This window comes from Neomonachus schauinslandi, chromosome 8 (assembly GCF_002201575.2).
Source record: "Neomonachus schauinslandi chromosome 8, ASM220157v2, whole genome shotgun sequence".
Classification (NCBI taxonomy): Eukaryota; Metazoa; Chordata; class Mammalia; order Carnivora; family Phocidae; genus Neomonachus; species Neomonachus schauinslandi.
Window position 1 is genome coordinate 138,672,629 of NC_058410.1, and position 17,289 is coordinate 138,689,917.

The 17,289-nt window shown below is 40.6% G+C and overlaps 1 protein-coding gene across 2 annotated transcripts in view; it reads left to right on the forward strand.

Annotated features, from left to right (window-relative positions):
- The first annotated feature begins 637 nt into the window (after nucleotides 1-637).
- Nucleotides 638-17,289, forward strand: part of CDKAL1 (CDK5 regulatory subunit associated protein 1 like 1) — a 671,286-nt gene continuing 654,634 nt past the window's right edge. The window contains exons 1-2 of one of the 2 annotated variants that reach the window (XM_021696901.1): nucleotides 640-724; nucleotides 1,540-1,578. Coding sequence is in view for 1 of the 2 variants with exons in the window: in XM_044917193.1 (XP_044773128.1) it covers nucleotides 727-760 (34 nt within the window). In the remaining variant the exon portion in view is untranslated. Of the gene's footprint in view, nucleotides 761-1,539; nucleotides 1,579-17,289 lie in introns of both variants that reach the window. The other variant, XM_044917193.1, reaches the window with a different exon arrangement.

A 17,289-nucleotide genomic window follows, 5' to 3' on the forward strand; every position in this document is an offset into this window, starting at 1 on the left:
AAGTGAGAAAACACATGGAAAGCAACTAGGTCAGAATCTGTATACTCCATGGAAGTTCTTTCTGCTAAACTGCCTTACAGTTTATCTGCCTTCTAAGCATTAAAAAACAAAACAAAACAAAACAAAAATGCTTGGTGTTAAATGATCTATACTGTTTAATCCAACTGTTTTTTGTCCTTTTCTACTCTCTTCTCCAATATGACCTCTTTTCACTAAAGGTTGAGGAAGAAAGTAAAATGTAATGAAAAGAGTAGGTTCTTTCAGAGTTGGGCAAAATTGAATTCAGCAGAGAGGACTGTCACAACTAGTATAGTAACTTTAGGCAAGTAAGTACACTCCCTGTTTCCTCTTTGGTAAAATAATAATAATAATAATAATAATAATAATAATAATAATTTGGGAGATAATGTTTATGTTAAGCGCCTAACATGGTGCCTGACACATAGGAAGAGCTCAGCAGAAGATAGCTATTAATCGATTTTAAGAACCTGAGGTTTTGGTGTCTATTTTCACTCTTGCAAACATAGGAATTCCAAGCGTAATCTTTACCAAAATAAGTTAGACCTGAACTCGCACTTTCAGCGATGATGCAATTTGACCTCTCCGGGCCACCGTCGCCGAGCATGCGCAAATAGACGTGGCGGGACGTAGGTGTCATGGCGAGCTCCATCTGAAGCGTTTCCCGTATCCGCAGAACGGCGTGTGGTTCTCTCACTTTGGACTGGTATGTTATTTCCTGATCTCTGGGTAAGGGTGGCGGGTGGATCAATGTGGGGCAGAGTGTGGCTAGAGCTTCTTTAATGGTGGAGCCTTGTTTCTCCAGTTTCGGTCTTTCTCGGGCCGTTTGCTGGTTTGTTTTCGTAGTTGAAAGGGGACTTGCCAGCTGGGGTCGGGGAATTGGGAGGCGGGTAGCGCTGCCTGAAGTGAGGACAGAGTCGTTGGCGTTAGGTGCTGGAGGGCTGTAAGGAATATTTAAGGGACCTCGTTCCTTATTGTCAAATCTAATTCCATTTGTTCTCCCACTTTCTGTGCTGAATTTGTGGGATGGGACAAGGCTTTCGCAGTTATGTAGCTTTCACAGAGCTGTATTTCAAGGATTTAAAGAGAAGTTGGCTAGAAGGGCCAATGTCTTGTGGTTTTTCACTTTTGTTCCCTTTTACTCATAAAACCTCTCTCCGCATCTCGGGACGACACGTGTTTTTCTGGTGAAAGGAGATCTGTATACCTACCTCATTGCCTACTTTCCGGTTTGTAGTTGGTATTACTCGAGTAACGCAGACGTGTTGTAGTGCTGGGTCCTGGGTAATGTTTATTACTGTGGCCAGACGCTCCGTCACCATCACGGCAAATAATGGTGGATGTAAACGCACCTGACCCGATCAGTGAGAAGTTGGAAGTAGTACGGAACATTATTCACCTTGCTGTATAAAGCAGTCTTTTAAGAAGTCTAATCCCTCTTAGCTAGTTTTAGAGGGTTCTTACTGTGGGTTTGTGAACTTGTTGGGAGCTCGCTTTTTCTAATCAGTTTTTATTTTCCAGACTTTCCAGAGGATTTGAGACTAATTGCAGATAATCAAGGTACTCATTTATTTTCAAACCTTTTACGCTTGAACGAAGTGTTAACACATTAGAAAGTTCAGAAAGGCAGCCTAGTTTCTTAGTAATGTTGCCACTATCATTCTATGGAAATATCATCCTCTCCAAATCATGCCATATCACTAAATCTAAGAGACATTTTCATTCACTTTACTTTTCGTCTACATTCAGCAGCACTGACCTTGTTGACCTCTTTGACATGTTCTCTTCCTTTGCCTTCTGTCACCTACAGATTTTCTCCTTTTCGGGTTGCTGCTTCTTGGTCTCTGTTATAGGATGGTTCTCTTCTATTGGCAGTTAAATTTGGAGTTCCTCAAGGCTTGGTTCTTAATCCTTTTTCTTTCTGGGTGGTCTAATCTACACCGTAGTCAATGCTGTTTTATTTATTTATTATTTAATTAATTTTAGCCATCCTAGTGGGTGTGGAGTGGTAGGTCATTGTGGTTTCTATTTGCATTTTCCTTGTAGTTAATGATGTTGACATCTTTTCATGTGCTTTTTGGCCATTTGTATACCTCTGGAGAAATATGTATTCATATCTTCTGTCATGTTTTACATTGGGTTATTTGTCTTTTAATTGTTGACTTGTGTAATTATTGCATTCTGATACTGGATGTTTATCAGACATAGGATTTGTAAATATTTTCTCCCATTGTATGACTTGTCCTTTCACTTTCTTGATGGTGTCCTTTGAAGCATAAAATTTTTTTTTTTTTAAAGATTTATTTATTTATTTGAGAGAGCGAGAATGAGAGAGAGTACATGAGAGGGGGGAGGGTCAGAGGGAGAAGCAGGCTCCTCGCTGAGCAGGGAGCCCGATGTGGGACTCGATCCCGGGACTCCAGGATCATGACCTGAGCCGAAGGCAGTCGCTTAACCAACTGAGCCACCCAGGCGCCCCTAAAATTTTTTTTTTATTAAAGATTTTATTTATTTGTCAGAGAGGGAGGGAGAGAGCGCGCGTGTGCGAGAGTACACAAGCAGGGGGAGGAGCAGGCAGAGGGAGAAGCAGGCTCCCTGACTTGGGACTCGATTCTAGGACCCCTGGATCATGACCTGAGCCAAAGGCAGATGGTTAACCAACTGAGCCACCCAGGTGCCCCTCAGTTGTTTGTAATTTTCTTTTTTTTAAAGATTTTATTTATTTGACAGAGAGAGATACAGCGAGAGAGGGAACACAAGCAGCGGGAGTGGGAGAGGGAGAAGCAGGCTTCCCGCGGAGCAGGGAGCCCGATGCGGGGCTTGATCCCAGGACCCTGGGATCATGACCTGAGCCGAAGGCAGACGCCTAATGACTGAGCCACCCAGGCACCCCTGTTTGTAATTTTCAAAAGCTTCTCAGGTGAATACAGTGAGCACTCAAGATTGAGAACCTCTGTCTGGGAGAATGGTGGATCTCAATCAGGGATGTTTAGTGGAATCACCTGGGTAGGTTTTGCGTTAACATCCTTAAATTCCACTCTTGGAGATTCTAATTCAGAATGGGACCTGGGTATTTGATACTATAAAAGCTCTCCTAATAAATCACACCTGGAAGTAACACTACTGTAGGATGTTTCTTTTTTCATCATTTTTAGTATCTCCCTTTTCACGGGCGATTTTTTTTTTTAAGATTTTATTTATTTATTTGACAGAGAGACACAGCAAGAGAAGGAACACAAGCAGGGGGAGTGGGAGAGGGAGAAGCAGGCTTCCTGCCGAGCAGGGAGCCGGATGCGGGGCTCAATCCCAGGACCCTGGGATCATGACCTGAGCCGAAGGCAGACGCTTACCGACTGCGCCACCCAGGCACCCCATTCACTGATGATTTTTATTCCCTTTATCAAACTTGAATTCCTCTATCTTTTGAGAAAAAACTTTCGTATGATCCTGTTGTTACCTTTAAATATTGTCTTTCTTTTTAGTCTCAAACTTTCATTTCATTATTACTCATTTATAAATTGCTGACAGCTAACAATTCCTTCTACCAGCTTGTTGGAAGTAAAAACTTTATTAATAGTGATGAGTGAGATTGTTTTTTGTTCTGTTTTGTTTTTTAAAGATTTTATTTATTTGACAGAGAGCACGCACAAGCAGGGGGAGCAGCAGGCTCCCTACTGAGCAGGGAGCCTGATGTGGGGCTCGATCCCAGGACCCTGGGATCATGACCTGAGCCGAAGGCAGACGCTTAACCGACTGAGCCACTCAGGCACCCGGAGTGAGGTTGTTTTAATGTGCTTATGATATGCAGCCAGATTTACCATTCTCTGCTTTATATTTGTCTCCTTTGTTTCTCTAAGGTGAATTTCTAGAAATGGAATTGCTGGGTCAAAGGATACATATGTTTTAAAGTTTAATAGGTATTGCTAGAAAGCCTTCCAGAAAGGATATACCAGTTTTGCCATACTTTCAGCCAGCAATAGAGCTTTTGTCAGTCGTCGTCGTCTTTTTTTTTTTATCAGTGGGGTAGACAAAAAACTATTTATTGTTTAAACACTTGCTATTATTGTGCCTGAGCAGTATTTCCAGTGCTTATTGGCTATTTATATTTCTTGAGTGCCAGTTTTTCCTTTGTCCCCTTTTTTCCTGGAATGTCTTTATTTCTTAGCATTGCATTAGACTCTTACATGGCTTGGGCTTTGCCAGTGAGGCAGAGCTATAGCTGGGGGAGCTTGGTGTTGAGAGAAGGCCTGGGTTCTAATTCTAGTTCTGTCGGTGTTCAAGTCTTTTTCTTTCTGTGGACACTGAGAGGCTTAGCAACGTTTTATTCTTCCCTCACTGTGTGATACTGTATGTCTACTTCAGTGGACCCATCTCATCTTTCTTTCTCTGTTCTCTTTCTCTTCTTTGGATCCATACACAGTGGTGTATGGGATGTCAAAATTGTAATTAAGAAATATGGCTTTTAATGTGTCCTTCAATTCAGAATCCTTCAGTCGTTCTTTAGTAACTTTTGAAGGCACTACCTGGTCATAGCCATTCTCACTCACCTTATTTATTTCATGGACTAATAGTGATAGAAGAAGGGTTATTAGGTATTTGCTTCAACTTCACATCCAGTCTAAGAATTTCCTCCTATGTTATAGAAAGACTAGCTAAATTTACCTTAAGCATTTTATTAATTCATTCAGTTGGTCAACAAATACTGTGTGCCTGCTCTGTGGTAGGCTTTGTTATAGGTGTCATAGATACGGTGGTAAGAAAGAGGTAATGCCTTTTTTCCTTATGGAGCTTACCTTGCAGTGAGAAAGATGGAATTATGTTCTGCAGTTATGGTGTCAGCTTAGAGGTCATTGTGAGTGTGTGTGGATGCTTAGTCTCTGTGTGGTTATTTTATTTTATTTGCCTGAGAGAGGGAGAGTGAGAGCGAGCGAGCGCATGTGCACAAGCAAGGGGAGCAGAGGGAGAGGGAGAAGCAGGCTCCCTGCTGACTAAGGATCCCGCTGCGGGCCTCGATCCCAGGACCCTGGGATCATGACCTGAGCTGAAGGCAGACGCTTAACTGACTGGGCCACACAGTCGTCCCTGTGTGGTTATTTTAGATGTGGTGCTTAGGAAAGGCCTCTCTGAGGAGGTGTCATTTGAATAGAGATGTGGGCAGCAAGCCATACAAGTATTTGGGGAATGATATTCCAGGCAGGAAAAAAAAAAAAAGTGTGAAGACCTCTGAGTTAAAAACTAGTTTGGCATACTCAGAGAATATTTAAAAGGTGTAGTATAGTTGGGACAGAGGGAGTAGCCAGGGGCCATATCTTGTTAGACTGGGTCATCTACAGTAAAAAAAATATATATATATTGAGAACCTGCAATGTGTTAGATGTAGTTTTAGGCACTACTTGGGATAAAGCAGTGAACAGAGCACACACAGTCCTTTACCTTCGGGGCGCCTGGGTGCCTCAGTCGGTTAAACGTGTGACTCTTGATGTCAGCCCAGGTCATGGTCTTCGGGTCCAGAGATCAGACCTGTGTCCAACTCTGTGCTGAGGGTGGAGCCTGCTTGGGATTCTGTCTCCCTCATTCACATGGGCACTTGTATCTTTCTCTCAGTAAAATAGCAGCAGCAACAACAACAACAACAACAAAGCCTTTACCTTCATGGAGTACATATTCTAGTAGAAAAAGATTAAAGAAGTAATGAAAACCTCTAAGTGGGTAATAAAATTGTTGTGGTAAGGAGACAAGGCAAGGAAGGGGGAGAGCAAGTGTGTGTATATGCAGTGAGGTGGGAGTTGCTCAGAAAGGTTTCACTGGTGATGTTCGAACAAAGTCCTGAAGGCATCCCAGACAAGACTAAGACCCTGGGATGAGTGTGTACTGGTGGGTATGAGGAAGCCCGTGTGTTGAATGGAAGGAGAAGGGGAATGGTAGGAAAGAGGGTCAGAGAGGTGACAGGAGGCTGATTATATATGTCCTTGCAGATCTTTGCAGTGATTTTGGTTTTTTACTCTGAGATGGAATACCATTGGCAGGTTTTGGTCTGAAGCTTGAGATGAAGTTCGGTTTTAAAGGAATCCCTGGGTCCTGTGCTGAAAATGTCCTTTGGGAATTAAGGGTAGAAGCAGGGAGACTAACTATGGCAATAATCTATGCAAGAGTTGATGTCTTGGTTATTGTAAATAATGCTGCAGTAAACACAGGGGTTCATGTATCTTTGAGTTAGTGTTTTCCTCTTCCCTGTGTAAAGACCCCATAGTGGAATTATTAGATCCTATGATATTTCTGTTTTTAATTTTTTGAGGAACCTCCATACTGTTTTCCGTGGTGGCTGCACTAATTTACATCCCTACCAACAGCGCATAAAGTTCCTTTTTCTTCACATCCTCTCCAGCACTTGTTCATTTTTGTCTCCTTGGTTTTAGACATTCTAACTGGCGTGAGGTGATAGCTCATTGTGGTTTCGATTTGCATTTCCCTATGATTAATGATACCGAGCATCGTTTTATGTGTCTATTGGCCATCTGTCTTCGGAAAAATGTCTATCCAGGTCCTCTGCCCATTTTTTAATATGATTTTTTTTGGTGTAGAGTTGTTTGAGTTGTTTATATATTTTATATATTACCCCTTATTGGATATATCATTTGCAAATATCGTCCCCATTCAGTAGGTTGCCTTTTTGTTTTGTTGATGGTTTCCTTTGCAAAAGCTATTTATTTGATTTAGTTCCAGTAGTTTGTTTTTTGCTTTTGTTTCTCTTGCCTTAGGGGATGTATCTAGAAACATAGTCTTCCAAAACTGAACCATGTCATCTGCAAATAGTGATAGCTTAACTTCTTTACCAGTATGGATGCCACTTATGTTCTTCTCTCGTCTGAAAGCTGTGGCTAGGACTTCCAGTACTGTGTTGAATAAAAGTGGTGAGAGTGGACATCCTTGTCTTGTTCCTGACCTTAGAGGGAAAGTTTTCACCATTGAGGATGATGTTGGCTGTGGGTTTTGCATATATGGTCTTTATGATGTTTAGGTATGTTCCCTCTAATTCCATTTTGTGGAGAGTTGTTATCATGAATGGATGTTGAATCTTGTCATAGACTTTTTTCTATATCTGTTGAGGTGGTCATATGAATTTTATCATTTGTTGTGTTGATGTGGTTCATGATGTGGATTGATTTGTGAGTATTGAACCATCCTGGCATCCTAGGAATAAATCCCATCCGATTGAGGTGAATGATCTTTTTAATGTATTGTTGTATGAGGTTTGCTAATACTTTGTTGAGAATTTTGCATCCATGTTCATCAGGGATATTGGCCTGTAGTTCTTTTTTGTGGTGTCTGGTTTTGGTATCAGGGTAATGCTCGCCTCATAGAATGTATTTGGAAGCTTTCCTTCCTCTTCTATTTTTTGGAATAGTTGGAGGAGAATAAGTGTTAATTGTTTAAGTGTCTGGTAGAATTCACTCATGAATCCAGCTGGTCTTGTACTTTTATTTCCTGGTGGTTTTTTGATTACTGATTCAGTTTCATTACTTGTAATTGGTCTATTCAGATTATCTGTTTCTTCTTGGTTCAGTTTTGGAAGATTATGTATGTTTCTAGGAATATATTTCTTCCAGGTTGCTCATTTTGTTGGCATGTAATTTTTCATAGTATTCTCTTACAACCCTTTGTATTTCTGTGGCATCAGTTGTTACTTCTCTCTTGTTTCTCATTTTATTTATTTGGGTCCTTTCTTGTTGCTCTTCTGTGTAATGAAGTTTAAATGCTTGTTTGGAAAACTTTAACAGTTTAGAAGGTTTGATAGAAGGAGTGCATTAGTCTGAAGAGTATACATTGGATAGGAAAGAATTTCCTTCTTTTGTTTCTCCAAAATCTTTCCGCCTTATTTAGCTTGAGATCTTTGCAGCTTGGTTCATGGATTCTAGCCTTGCCCGTTGCGCAGTATATACTGATCCAGATAATAAACCAGTGAACTATGTCAAAAGCACTCTCAATATTACATTTGACAAAAAGCTTTGTACTTTTCACATAGCTTTTTTTCTCGATGAGTCTGCCTAAAGGTTTTTCACTTTTATTTTTTCAAAGAACCAGCTCTTGGTTTAGTTGATTTTTTTCTGTTGTTATTTTAATCTCTATGGCATTTATTTCTGCTCTGATCTTTATTATATCCTTTCTTCTACTCATTTTGGGCTTTGTTCTTTTTTTAGTTCCTTTAGGTGTAAAGTTAGATTGAAATTCTTTCTTGTTTCTTGACGTAGGTCTGTATTGATATGCACTTCCCTTTTAGAACTGCTTTTGCTGTGTCACATAGATTTTGGACTGTGGTCTTCTCATTTTCATTTGTCTTCATGTATTTTTTAAATTTCTTTTTTTTTTAAGATTTTATTTATTTGAGAGAGAGAGTGAGTGAGAGAGAGAGAGCACGAGCAGGGACGGAGGGAGAGGGAGAAGCAGACTCCCTGCTGAACAGGGAGCCCTGATGCAGGGCTCAATCCCAGGACCCTGGAGTCATGACCTGAGCTTAAGCAGCACATGCTTAACTGACTGAACCATCCAGGCACCCCTAAATTTCTTCTTTGATTACTTTTTTGACCCATTGGTTATTTAGTATCATGTTGTTTAGTCTCCATGTGTTTGTGTTTTTTCTAGTTTTTTGTGATTTATTTCTAGTTTTATACCAATGTAGTTGTAAAAGATGCATGGTGTCATTTCAGTCTTCTTAAACTTATTCAGGCTTATTTTTTGGCCTAATATGTCATCTATTCTGGAGAATGTTCCATGTGCACTTGGAAAGAAAGTGTAGTCTGTGATTTTGGATGGAATATTCTTATATATCTGTTATGTCCATCTGGTCCAATATGTCATGCAGATACATTGTTTCCTTCTTGATTTTCTGTGGGTGATCTATCCATTGATGTAAGTGGGGTGTTAAAGCCCCCTACTGTTGTTGTATTACCATTAATTTCTCTCTCTATCTCTGTTAATACTTTATCTATTTAGGTGCTTTGGTGTTGGGTGCATAGATACTTAAAATTGTTATAACCTCTTGTTGGATTGATCCCTTTATCATTATGTAATGCCCTTTGTCTCTTATTACAGTTTTTGTTTTGTCTATTTTGTCTGATATAAGTATTGCTACCCCAGCTTTTTTTTTTTTTTTTTTTCTTCCATAGGCATGGCAAATGTTTTTCCATCTCTTTGCTTTCAGATCTGAGGTGAGTCTCATAGGTGGCATATAGATGGGTCTTTTTCTTTTTTTAAGATTTTATTTATTTGAGGGGAAGGAGCAGAAGGAGAGGGACAGGCAGACTCTGCACTGAGCACAAAGCCTGACATGGGGCCTGATCCCATGACCCTGAGATCATGATCTGAGCCAAAACCAAGAGTCGGATGTTCAACTGACTGAACCACCCAGGCGCCCCAGATGGGTCTTTTTTTTTTTTTTTTTTTTAAATACATTCTCTGTGTCTTTTGATTGGAGCATTTAGGCCATTTACATTTAAAGTAATTATTGATAGGTGTGTTCTTACTGCCATTTAAAAAATTTGTTTTCTTGTTGTTTTTGTAGTTCTTTGTTCCTTTCTTCTCTTACTCTCTTTTTTTGAGATTGATACATATCTATAGTGTTTTGTTTGGCTTTCTTTCTCTTTATTTTTTGTGTATCTGTCATAGGTTGGGTTTGTGGTTACCATGAAGTTCATATATAACATACTAAGTAAAGAACAGTTCATATTAATTTGATGGTCATTTAAGTTCAAACACATTCTAAAAAAAAAAAAAAAAAAAAAAAAAAAAAACAAAAAAAAAAAATCCTTTTCCTTTTTCCCCTTCTCTTTTTACTCCCTGCTCCACATTTTGTGTATATGTTGTCATATTTTACATCTTTTTCTTATGTCTAATTATGTCCATTTCTTTTCCACTTAAAGAAGTTGCTTTAACATTTTTCATAAGGCTGGTTTAATGGTGATAAACTCCTTTATCTTTTGTTTGGGAAACTTTATCTCTCCTTTAAATCTGAACTATAATCTTGCTGGGTAGAATATTCTTGGTTGTGGGCTTTTTCCTTTGAGCACTTTGAGTATATCAAGCCCTGCTCTTCTGGCCTGCAAAATTTCTGCTGAACAATCAGTTGATAGCCTTATGGTGTTTCCCTTTTAGATAACTTTTTGTTTCTCTCTTGCTGCTTTTAGGATTATCTCTTTATCTTTAACCTTTGACATTTTATGATTATATGCTGTGGTGTGAACCTCCTTGGGTTCTTTTTGTTTGGAACTCTCTGCTTTTTGGACTTGGATGTCTATTTCCCTCGTTAGGTTAAGGAAGTTTTCAGTTATTCTCCAAGTAAGTTTTCTGCACCTTAACCAGAAAGAAAAAAATAAGCAAAATAAAGCAAATTTTAAAAAGTTAAACAGTAAAAATTGAAACACATACAGAACATGAAACTGCAGCTTGTTTGCTTTGTCCCAGCATGACTGCTGGTGTTAGTGTGTGACCCTGGGCTCACTGAGATCACAAGCTCTCTGTGATGACTGGACCTGCCAGTTATGGCGTTGAGACCCTCCAGTTACGGTGTTGGAATCCACTTCTTAGAGCAGCCAGACCCTTCTTCAGTCTCTTCTTTTGAGGTGGAGAGGGAGAGAGTATTCCCGCAGTTCCTTAGCCCTTTTAAAGATCTTATTTATTTACTTGAAAGAGAGAGAGACAGAGCACAACCAGGGGGAGAGGCAGAGGGAGAGGGAGAAGCAGACTTTCTGCTGAGCAGGGAGCCCGACATGGGGCTCGATCCCAGGACCCTGGGATTATGACCTGAGCTAAAGAAAGATGCTTAACCACCTGAGCCACCTAGGCACCCCTCCTCGGCCTTTTTAAACCCAGGCTTTTTTTTCTGTGCCCCAGTGCATCTAGGGCTGGTGTGAGCTTGTGGACCCTGGGCTTGCTGAAGTCACAGTCTCATTGGGAGGATCGGACCTGTCTGTAATGGTGTCTGGACCCTTTTCTGATCTAGGCTTTTAAGGTGGGGTGGGAGCATCAACTGTAGTTCCCCAGGCCCTCTGACCTGGAGAGCTGTTCCTGCAGCTCCCCTGCTGCTTGGCAGAGTTTTAGTGTTGTCTCTTTTATATGCTAGTTGCGCTTTTTTTTTTTTAAGATTTTATTTATTTATTTGAGAGAGCATGAGCAGGAGAGGGGCAAAGGGAGAGGGAGAGAGAAGGGAGAGAGAAGCAGACTCCCCACTGAGCAGGGATCCCCAAGCGGGGCTTCATCCCAGCACCCAGGATCATGACTCGAGCTGAAGGCAGACACTTAACCAACTGAGCCACCCAGGCGCCCTTGCTAATTGCCCTTTTGAACCATGGGTTTATTTTGTTGGTTTGTTTGTTTTTCTGTGCCCAAGGACAAAGGGCTGTGTTCCTGGTCCTTTAGTACTATGCCTTCCCACTGCAGTTCCCGGTGTTGGAGGTGGGGGTGCCCTCTGTTACTGTGTGTCTGACTCTTTCGCTGTTCTCTTGCCATTCCGGCTTCAGTTGTTCAGTAGTTGCTCAGTCAGCCCTCTGTTCTTAAGGAGGAGTTGTTCTATTAATAGGTGTAATTTGGTGTGTTGTGTGGAGGAGGTGAGTTCAGAGTCTTCCTACATCACCGTCTTGAATTGGAACTTGCAGGAGTTTTTCTTCTTTTTTAAGTTTTTATTTAAATTCCATTTAGTAAACATACAGTGTAATACTCGTTTCAGGGGTACAATACAGTGATTCAGCACTTCCGTACAACACCCCGTTCTCGTCACAGCAGGCGCCTTTCATAATCCCCATCACCTATGGTCCCCATCCCCCCTCCCCTCTGGTAACCATCACTGTGTTCTCTAGAGTTAAGAGTCTCTTTCTTGGTTTGTCTCTTTATCTTTTTTAACCCTTTTGCTTGTTTTATTTCTTAAATCCCACGTATGAGTGAAATCTTATGGTATTTGTCTTCCTCAGACTGACTGACTTTTCTTAGTATAATACGCTCTAGCTCCATCCACCTCATTGCAAATGGACAAGGAGCTTTTCTTTTTTTTTTTTTTAAAGATTTTATTTTATTTATTTGACAGAGAGAGAGAGAGACATAGCGAGAGAGGGAACACAAGCGGGGGAGTGGGAGAGGGAGAAGCAGGCTCCTGGCCAAGCAGGGAGCCCGATGCGGGGCTCGATCCCAGGACCCTGGGATCATGACCTGAGCCGAAGGCAGACGCTTAACGACTGAGCCACCCAGGCGCCCCGACAAGGAGCTTTTCTTTAAGGGAGAGGAATATGATTGAGATAGTAAGGGGAGGGAGTGGGGTCAAGATACGGTTTTTGTTTTTTCAGTGGGAGAAGTAACAGCATGTTTATATCTAGATAGTAATGATTCGGTAGGGAGACAGTGATAATGCAGGAAAAGGAGTCATTGCTGGGAGGCTTTGCTTGAGTAAGTCAGAGTAGAAGGATTGTTCTTGGTAGGGGCGGGGGGGGCGTATCGTTCATTCACAGGAACAGATTGGTAGGCAGAGTACATGGGCAGAGAACCATTTCCCTGTAAAAGAAGGAAGTCATCCATCTGTGCAGAATGTGGGAAGGGATCTGAGGGTCTGCTTCATTCAGGCCTTCTGTTTTTGGTACCATCTTTAGCCTCATTAAGAGGAGATCTGTGAGAAATCAATTTTCAGAAAATTCCTAAGATAAATGAGTTTTAGGTTCTTTACTGCAGTTTTTCACAGTCTTTGCTCTACTAATGAATACTGGGGTTCTTTAAGGAGGCAGAATTTCCTAAATTTATTTGACCACAGAACCACTTTTTTTTCACTGATCCTTCAAATTTCAAATAAATAGAACCAATTTCATAAAGACTAACTAACCTGTTTCATTTCTCCTTCTCTAATTTGCTGAGCTGGCCAGGGCTCTTGTGTGCAAGAGCAGAAAACCCAGTTTAAACTAATTTAAGCCACAAAGGGAACTTACTGGCTCACATGACTGGGCAGAGCAGGGCTTTGATCCAGGTGCTCAAATAATGTCAGTATGGCTCTTTATCTTTCCAGCTCGTATTAGGCTTCATTCCCTAGGTAGTTTCTGCCCTATGACGGGCAACATGGCCCCCAGCACCTCAGTTTGACATCCTCTCAACTTTAGCCACTTCAGTGAAAGGGAAGTCATCTCTCCTGTTAGCTCTGGCATAGAAATCCTCTTGATGATTTTCATTGGCTGGGCTTGTCATGTCCGTCCCTGAACTAATTATTGTGGCCAGGAGGATGGGTTACTTTAAAAGCTTGGCTCATGTGCCCCATTCCTGTGTCCAGGGAAGGAGAAGGCCTGTGATTGGCAGCCCCACCACGACTGTGTTAACTACATTTTAACCAGTCCTTACGAGACTAGCTTATTTCTAGTCTTTTGCTGTTACTACCGATGTAAAACTAGCTGAGCTTTGAACACAGGTTTGTCTGATTTACTGGGCATAATTTGTCATGGTTGTAAAGAGTGCATTACAGTAAAGGGCACAAAAGGATCCTGGCTGGAAGCTGCTCTGTTAATTGAAAATTGTTAATGGAAAGATGGGGATCTGGTGAATAAAGAGAGGGAAAATTCGTCAGAGAGGCTTGAGACCAACAGAGAGTATTAGGGTTCTTTTTTTTTTTTAAGATTTTATTTATTTATTTGACAGAGAGAGACACAGCGAGAGAGGGAACACAAGCAGGGGGAGTGGGAGAGGGAGAAGCAGGTTTCCCGCTGAGCAGGGAGCCCGATGCAGGGCTTGATCCCAGGACTCTGGGATCATGACCTGAGCCGAAGGCAGCTGCTTAATGACTGAGCCACCCAGGCGCCCCAGAGTATTAGGATTCTTAACACTGGTTTGAGCAACCTAGATGAGGATTAGTAGTCATTCGGTGTATCTACATTAAGTAGGTGGTCGAGTGCTGCGCAGCAAATGGGCTTGGGCTCATTTGGCATGGTGGTGGTTCTTTGGGTAAGTTAGCTTCTCTGTGTTTCAGATGGCTCTTTAAAGTGAGGATAGTAACACCACCAAACTCATGGAGTTGTGAATGGTTAATGAATGACCGCTTGCTTCATGTCTAAACGTAGTAGTAGTACTCTTAGTCAGTGTACTCAAGTATATATTTCTTTTTCTTTCCAGATAATTTTTTTCTTAATTATTTTCACATAATTATAGAATCACTTTCAGTAATAAAAATTACGTGGAGATGCTCTAAGGTTTATCCAGTTTTCTCCAGTGGTAACATCTTGCAAAACTGTAATACAGTATCGCAGCCAGGATACTGACATTGATAGAGTCAGGATGTAGAACATTTCCATCACTCCAAGGATCTCTCATGTTGCCTTTTGATAGTCACATTCACTTATCTCCTGCCGGTCCTCTGCTTAATCCCTGGTAACCTCTGTTGTATTCCCCATTTCTGTAATTTTGTTACTTTGGTCTCAAGTAAGTTATATAAATGTAACCATAGAGTATGTAACCTTTTGGTCTTGGCTCTATTCACACTGCATAATTCCCTGGAGATTCATCCAGTGTTCACGTGTGTATCAATAGTACATGTTTTATTGCTGAGTAGTGTTCCGAGGTAGTCTTCCACCCACTGAAGGGCATCTAGGTGTTTGTAGGTTTTGACTGTTACAAAGAAAGGTGTTATAAACATTTGTGTTGAGGCTTTTGTGGAAATATGTAAGCCTTTATTTCTCTTGGATAAACCCTCAGGTGTAATTGCCAGGTTACATGGTAGTTACATGGTTAGTTTTTTAAGAAAATGCCCAACTGTTTTCTAGAGTGGCTGTGCCATTTTATGGTCCCACTAGGAGTGTGTGAGTGATCCAGTTTCTCTTCTTCCTTGTTGGCATTTAATGTTCTCACTGTTTTTTTCCTTTAGCCATTCTGATAGGTGTGTAGTGATACCTTATTGTGGTTTGAGTTTGTATTTCTCTGATGGTGAGTAATGTTGACTGTCTTTAAATGTGTTTATTTGCCTTCTGTATATCCTCTTAGGTGAAATGACTTTGTGTCTTTTGTCCATTTTGTAATTGGATTTTTTTTTTTTTTTACTGGTGTGTGTGTGTGTGTGTGTGTGTGTGTGTGTGTGTTTTAAGATTTTAATTTTAAGTAATCTCTACACCCAATGTGGGGTTCAAACTCACAACCTCGACATCAAGAGTTGCACGCTCCACCGACTGAGCCAGCCAGGCACCCCTTTACTATTGTGTTTTGAATTCTATATACCAGTCCTTTGTCAGATATGTGGTTTGCAAAAATTTTCTCCCACTCAGTAGCTTGACTTTTTATGTTTTCAGAGGGTCTTTTGCAGAGCAAAAGTTTAAAATTTTGGTGATGTCTGGATTTATTAATTTTTCTTTTTATGGATTGTGCTTTTGGCGTCAGGTCTAAGAATTCTTCACCTAGCTCTAGGTCTAGAAGATTTTCTCATATGATTTTTCCTAAAAGTTTATAGTGTTACGTTTTACATTTAAGTTCGTGATACATTTTGAGTTAATTTTTGTATAAGGTATGAAACTTAGATTGAGGTTCATTTTTTGTCTATAAATGTCCCATTGCTCCAGCACTAATAGAAAACGTTATCGGGCGCCTGGGTGGCTCAGTCGTTAAGCGTCTGCCTTCGGCTCGGGTCATGATCCCAGGGTCCTGGGATCGAGTCCCACATCGGGCTCCCTGCTCGGCGGGAAGCCTCCTTCTCCCTCTTCCACTCCCCCTGCTTGTGTTCCTGCTCTCGCTATCTCTCTCTCTGTCAAATAAATAAATAAAATCTTTAAAAAAAAAAAAAAGAAAGAAAGAAAACGTTATCTTTCTTTCATTGAATTGCTTTTGTACTTTTGTAAAAAATCACATGGGCATATTTCTGTGGGTCTGTTTCCAGGTCTCTGTTCTGTTCTGTTGATTCATATTTCTATTCTTCCACCAATACCACATAGTCTTGATTACTGTCTCTGTATAATAAGTCTGAAAATTGGGCAGCCCACTTCCTCCCACTATTTCTTTTTCACAATTGTTTCAGATATATTGATTTTTTTTTTTCCTTTCCATATAAATTTTGGAACAGTCTTATCTATGTCTATGAAATATCTTGCTGGGATTTTGATAAGAATTTGATTTTAAACTTGTATATCAGTTTGGTCTTAACTGACTAGGTGGGGGAGGGCCTGGAGGTTCATTACTGGTTGGTTAGCTGGTTTGGAAGTCCAGGGTCCCTACCTGGCCTTCTCTGGTTCTATCCTGTGGAGTGTTTTGGGGTCCCTCATTACAGCCTCAAAAGTAGAAGTCAGAAGGTGGAACTCTATAGTTCTGTGTTTTGTGGGGTTTGTTTTGTTTTGTTTTATGGAGTAGAATGGTTATTGTCTGAAAATTTTCGGTCTCTGCTAGGCTGCCCCTTTTCTGGTTCTTTGCAAAGAGAACAGGCTTTTGTGGGGGGGGGGTTTATTGTCTGCATCTTTGGGTTGCTGGCTTCTTCAGCTTTAAGTCTGGGATATAGGAGGCAAAAGAAACCCCAAGCAACTCACCATTATGTTGTTCCTTGGGTTCCCAGGTCCCTAGCCAGTTTACCTCTTTCTCTCTACCTTTTATTTTTTTTTATTTTTTATTTTTTTTAGATTTTATTTATTTATTTGACAGAGAGAGACACAGTGAGAGCAGGATCACAAGCAGGGGGAGAGGGAGAGGGAGAAACAGGCTTCCCGCGGAGCAGGGAGCCCGATATGGGGCTCGATCCCAGGACCCTGGGATCATGACCTGAGCCGAAGGCAGACGCTTAACGACTGAGCCACCCAGGCGCCCCTTTCTCTCTACCTTTTAAAGTCTTCTGATGTTTATTTTATATATAATGTCCCTAGTTTTAGTTGTATTTAGTGGGAGGGGTAGGGAAAAGTATGTCTATTCTATCTTCCTGGAAGTTGTATGCACATTTTCTTAATTACAAACATTTTGAACATTCAGGAAAGTAGAATAGGATAAGGAACACCAATACACCTATTTCTTACATTTAAGACTTGTAAATATTTTCCTATACATCTTATCTATTTTTATTGTTTTAAAGTAAATTATAGGCATAATGATATTTAATCTCTAAATATTTAATATGCATCTCTAAAAAGATTTTCTAAAAATAATAAAAAGTAAAATCATGTATACAATGTCAGAAATAAGATTTTTAAACATAAGGACAGTACTTTACATCTAATGATTTGCAGTAGTATCCTAATATTATCTAACACCCACTTCATATTCTGATGTTCCTAGTTGTCCCCAAAATATCTTACA